This window comes from Pyxicephalus adspersus, chromosome 4 (assembly GCF_032062135.1).
Source record: "Pyxicephalus adspersus chromosome 4, UCB_Pads_2.0, whole genome shotgun sequence".
In the NCBI taxonomy this organism is placed as follows: Eukaryota; Metazoa; Chordata; class Amphibia; order Anura; family Pyxicephalidae; genus Pyxicephalus; species Pyxicephalus adspersus.
This window is the reverse complement of record NC_092861.1, coordinates 80179948-80186321: the sequence shown is the minus strand read 5'-3', so window position 1 is coordinate 80186321 and position 6374 is coordinate 80179948. Positions and strand designations below refer to the sequence as shown.

Genomic DNA, 6374 nt, shown 5'->3' with positions numbered 1-6374 from the left:
GAGATCAGGCATGTGCAGAGGGTACATTTTCCTACTTTTTATCCCCCTATACAGCGGGCTACGTCACCCAATCTTGCGCCTGCGCAGTGTAAGATCGGGTGATGTACCCAGAAGGGGAAGGCTGAAGATGGCGGTGCCTGGTGCTTCCTCTGCCCAGGGACAAAAGACATTTGCAGGACAGTACAGAACCCAATTTAGGGATCTGCATAATTAAAAGTGTGATTTTTTTATTTTCCGGTTTAGTTTAGCTTTAAGTAATTAATTGTATGACTTTCTTTCCTCCTTTAAAGTGCATCTTTATCCAGACCATTAAATTATTTACATATTTTTAATAACCAGGACATAAAAAAACAAGTTAAAAAAACCTGTCAGACTGCACTCCATAAAAAAACTGCTTGTCCAGAATATGTAAATTACTGCGCATGATTTGGGTACAGGTTCACATTACATTTGGAGTATAGTTACCAATAGCCTGCTTCTTCGAAATTTTCACTGGGAGGCCTTGCCTGTGACTGCACAACTTAGAATCTGCAAAAGTCCTTCCAGTGAAAATCTTCACAAGTCTTTTAGAATTACCCCTGTAGGTGATTGTCTCTGTTAACGTGTCACACAGTGGTCAACATCCTCACCCATTTATCTACTTCTACATGTGCACAGTTTTTTTTATTTTTGCACCAATGCTATAAGTATTCTTTTGCCATTGGTATCTCATCAGTCGTTAGTAATCCAAAATGTTGAATCACTAAGTACCTCCTTAATGACGAGGGGGTATATCTGTATGCACTCTAGATTTTGTTTGTGAAGGATTACACACACTCCAGATAAAAGTGTGGACCCCTAAATTATTGATTTACCTTACTTTCATTCATGAACACATTGGTGACTGGGACAATTAAAAATAATTTCCTAACAGGGACACAGAGGACAAAAAAAAAAAAAAAACTGGTTCCAACCTATTACCACCTTATCCACATCATAAAAAATAGTTTTGCCTGATTTACACACATTACCCTATGTTCTAGTGCTTTGGACTGACACATAGCTTTAAATGAAAGCAGGCATGAATGGTTCTGAACGTTTTCAGACCTGCCAAAGCATTGAATTATTTTAAAAATGACTGCTACTGCTGCCTTATGTTCAGGTTTTTCGCACACTAGTGTTCTTTACAAGAGTATTCTGACAAAACAAACAGTTCCACACATTGTTTTGTATAGCTATTCCCAATTATATATCAAACTAGGCTGTACATTCAGTAATGAACCTAAAATGTATGAAACAAAATGCAAGCACTGACTTACCTCAGGTGCAAATAACGTGTCATATGTAGGGTTGTATTGTATTTCCTTAACATGAGGATCAAGATGAACTCCGACATCAACAGTTTCCTGAAATAGATATGATACAAGACATTTAGATATTTATAAAGACTAATGATACCAACATGAAAAATAATTAATGTAAAGGTAATCAAAGCTAATTAGTTAACCATAAACTTCATGTAGGTCTGGGTACTTCCCAACAATGTATGACGACTTTTTAAACAATATGTTATGCCCGCAAACAGCTAAAAAGAGGTTATATTTGCCCTAGGATATTGCAATATGTATTTGGTTCTAGGAAACGCTATTTTCCTTGCTAGGAAAGTAATCTAAAATATACAAGATGAAAACACCTGGTGTTCTATGCTACTGGTGTGTCCTCTGCCAATGCACGCCAAAAGCTGAAACTCAAGGCACAGCATGGCTCCCCACATGACATGACGACCACATTTTAAAGATTGCATCATTTGTGTTTCCTACCTCTGGTTGGTAGAATCACACTCTTTGACTTGTTATACTGGAGTGAAAGTAGGGTGAGGGGGGTTATATTTGCCCAAAGATTAGTATAAGCTCTTTGCATCTGAAATCAGTAACTTAGAAAAAAATAAAGTCACATGACCACAAGGGAGTTAGTATTTCTGGGAAGCTCAGCATCGGTAGTATGCATAATTGCTCTTTTCACTTTTCCTAAAAGAATGAAAATCAATGCCTCCTCCATAACATATGTAATGGTTTTATCAAGTGAGAATTTATAAAACGCATGCATACAAAATACTGCAGGGATTAACAGTGTAATTACAGAGATATTGAGGAGTTACCGAGGTGGTTCTTTGGTCTGTTAAAAAACTCAGTGTGTGGCATTCCCTATTTTTGTGGCAAATGATCTCCTTAGTGACTTCTAATATCCTTATAAAAACACTAGGGAGAGGTTAGTCTGTGCAGAAAGCCTACACAAATGAATATTAATCAGCAAATATTTACTGGTTAGCCAAACCTCAAGTGTGCCAAAAAGAAATAAAGAAATTGAGGATTCTATAGTAAGGATGATAATGACTAATTAACTGGAGGCAGATAATTACAAGTGGAAAGACAGCCACTTGAGTTCAGTGTGTTATTATAGCCAGGATTCAGAAGAAAACAAAAAGTCAAATCTCATACTACTTAATTACATTAAACCAGGGAACATGTATTTACTGGGTTAGCCAAATGAAAAGCATTTATGGATTTCAATATGAAACCCTTTCAATGTGGATTTCAATATGAAACCCTAAATAAAGTCTAATAGAACAAGATATTTTAAACAATTTTAGCCTCAATGTTTATAATTAAAAGCAAACTTTTTTTTCTTCAACTACTGTCAGCAATGAAAGGCAATTTCCATCACCAAAAAATGCCAAGACTCTGAAATGTATACCTAACATTACCAAGTTATATTAGCAAATTACAAAAAGCAATTTTTAAAAGGACATATCTTCAATTTAGCTCAGACTGTGTCAGAAAATTCTCTTCATCAAGGATTACAATTGCAGCATTATGGACACATTTGTTGAGGTTTTTTTTAAACATTTTTTTTCATTAATCTTTAAGTGATGATTATTATGACTTTATGCAGCAAGACATGTAATTATTGGAAATCATGGTTGTGATGCTATCGTGATACTAACAATGCAACAGACACAGAATTAGGGGGAGAAGGGGTAAGTAACCAAGACCAATCCAAAAAAATTATAGCATGCAAAAATGTTTATTTTTTTTTTTTTTTTTTTTTTATAAAATGATGCTTTCTATAAGCATGTCTGGTAGTTACCAGACATAATTTTTTTTTTTTTTATAGTAACCAGAGCTCAGAAATATTTGACATACAAATCCAAACTCAAGTTCTTTTTATAGGAAAATGTACTGATGAAAGCACAACGGGAGATATACAACAGTTTGACCTGTTTGTTCTGCAGCTCAACATTGCCATTTTCTTACCAATCAAGAAAAGCGAAAGGTGCTCCCTAGGACCTGAAATTCATCAAATGTCAGGTATACAATAGATGTACTGCATAGCGATGAATTATCAGCCTCTACAAAGTGAAAAGCTGTTAACTGCTGAGCGTGGGAGACCAGCTTTTAACTTAGCAGCATGTTTCCAAGGTGACAAATTAAAATTCCACTGTTCTATCAAGAACATTTTTTCCAGTTGCAGCAAAGCTTTTAAAAGCATTTATCAAAAACATGATTTTTTTTTTTTACCAGCGGCATACAACAGTGTTTTTCAACGTCATTGCATTGTATGTGTAGCCCTTTACAAAAGAAAGTGTTCACCCCCTGTTGTACTCCCCTAATTTTAAGTACCCTTTGACATGTATCTCTCAACTATGTAGAAAGTCCCCCAAACAACCCTTTATATTTATTAATAACTATAAATACCTATGACAGCTTGAGATCAGGTTCATTATTTGATAAAACAAATATTAGAAATGAACTTACTGCAGGAATCAGGAGTAACAAGAATTTAGAACGACTGGTATATAGTGTTGTGAAAGACTGGTCATATCAGAAGTATTGTCTAAATTCAAGAGGTATATTGTATGCTTACCTAAATCTTGCAGTGCTTTGTAAATCTTTTACAGAATGTACAGTAACCCAGATACTTGGGTTTACAAGGTGGTGCACACAAAAGGGAGACTAATGAATATATTTTGGAGAAATCCTTTCTCCATGCTCAGCGCATTACACACAGACAACCAAAAACAAGATTAAGTCAACATTTCCCCATTTTACCTGGTTGCAAATGGGAATTTCCATATTGTCAGCACCTGGTAGTTGAAGCTGCAGGAAGCTGACAGAATTAAAGGGCTACTGGATTCCTATCCAGAGAGAGAATGGGCCAGAGAGATATCCGGAGGGTGGAGATTGAGTCACCACTCTTATAAAATAATTATTTTCAAAAAGTATAAAGCAGATGCCTCCCTAAATAAGGAAACTAATCTTTTTTTTTTTTGACACCTTGGAAAGTTTCATTATTACCCTCAATATCCTTACCAATACACGGTCGTATAACTGTTTCCACAATACTACATGGTATCTTGTTATGGAAGATGATCCTCCCATAGATTTAAAGCAGACCCCTGGTCAACTGGCAAGTGAAAACAATTAGTATTGTCTTTCTATTGGAATTATCTAAGTATAGTAATGTCTGTATGCTACATATACCTTTTTATGTTACTTGTGAAATTGTATGTATATCTTGTTCTCACGGTTTAACCGCAATAAAATACAAAAAAGTGTAAAATATATAATTATCACAGAATTTAGCAATATAAATATATAATTCAATTCAATTCAATTGCCCCCTAAAAAATACTCATGTACAGTATGGCATGATCAAATCATGTTTCATCAGCCTGCAAATTATATATTGGATCCCTGTACATATAAGATCTACATTTAAAAGCAGACTGAATTTTAAATTTAAACAGTATACATTTTACTTAGGAGCAGACACCACAAGATGCTGACTTTGCTGTGGAAATGATAAGCAATGACAACTGAGCAAAGCTGACACCAATTCTTGATATGTCATGCTACAAAAAGGTATGTGGAGTATTTCCAAGTTAGGAGCCCGGGATATTTCCAGCAGATCAACTTTTATTTTTTGAACTTGTAGGGTTTTTACAACATGGTATACAACATGAGAATGTGAATATATTGAAAAGATGTATTAATTTTTTTAAGGTAATCCTTCCAATGCATCTGGTATTTTTTCATGAACATGGAAACAATGCCATTCACACTGCAGTGTCAACAAGTCACATAATTTGCTGTGAAGGGGCCCCAAAAGTCACTTTTGCTAGCTTATACATGAAGTGAAACATCATCAGATATATGGTAAATACAGAATGAACAGTAAACTAAATTACTGGGGGACTGAAAACTACAGTGTCTGGTAATGATACTGATGGACATCAAATACATATTATTTAGTCCATAGTTCCATTCTAAGACTTACTTTAGCAAATCTTTCATTAATGTACCCTGCAAGTAGAGAAACACACAAATTGACTAACGTCTAGAATTTGTAAGATGCTGGAAATGGAATGAAGATGTGAGAACACCTTTCATCTGCCATTACAAGTGGAGGAAACACAGACAGGCAATTCTGCAATACCATAAAACAGTCAGCCTTCTATATGTTTCACTGTAGGCATGGTGTTCTTCTCTTTGACATCTTCATTTGTTTACAGTGACTTGCAGTTTTGTTTCATCCGTCATTGGACATTCTCCCAGAAGCATTGTGATTTGTCAATATGTATTAAAGCGAATTTCAGTCTGGCTTTTTAATGTCTTTATATTGCTTTTAACAATGGAGATCTCCTCCATCAGACACTTGCCCATTAGAGTTCAGCTTGTCCTTGGCTCCTGTCTACTATTCTTCTGCCTGTTTTGGGTTTGATTTTCCAATTACAGCTGGGTCTACAGTGGCTTGATATGACCCTAATACCGGTAATATTCCTAATATTATTTGTAACTTCCACTATGTTAATGAAAGTTTTTATTTACCCATGTCTTTATACATGCATACAAAAGCATGGGCATTTAAAATTAAAGTCAGTGCAGCCTAAATAGATCGCATGATTGCAGACATATGTGATATTTTGTAGAACTCCAGCTGAGAAAAACATGATTTTAACATTTACATTTTAACATTAATAGATAAATTGACAAAAACAGTTTTTGCTGCAATATTTGACTTCAAAGAAATATCTTTTGCATTCTGTTATCCTAAGTTGTCTCAGATCCTAGCCTCTGACTGAACAGTGATAATGATGCTGCTACAGCAGTCATTAGCTTGTTTTTACTCTTTCACAAATCACTGACAGCAAAAAAAGTTAAATATTTTAAAGAAGACATCACACAAGAACTAATTACTATAGAATACTGTGACTCAGGGATTTACTGACCCAATACTTATTGATTGCCAGACCCCAATAATCTTACAAATCCACCTCCAGAGCCCTGATCGAAATATTATAATAGAAGAGATCAAGCCATTGCCAAAAAAAAAAA

At 35.0% G+C, this 6374-nt stretch overlaps 1 protein-coding gene across 1 annotated transcript in view; it reads right to left on the bottom strand.

Moving 5' to 3' along the window:
- CDC40 (cell division cycle 40) overlaps positions 1 to 6374 on the bottom strand; it is a gene marked incomplete in the record, with an annotated part of 25212 nt that overhangs the window by 16332 nt on the left and 2506 nt on the right. Inside the window, 1 exon segment of the mRNA XM_072408760.1 lies at positions 1299 to 1385. Coding sequence (XP_072264861.1) covers positions 1299 to 1385 — 87 coding nt within the window.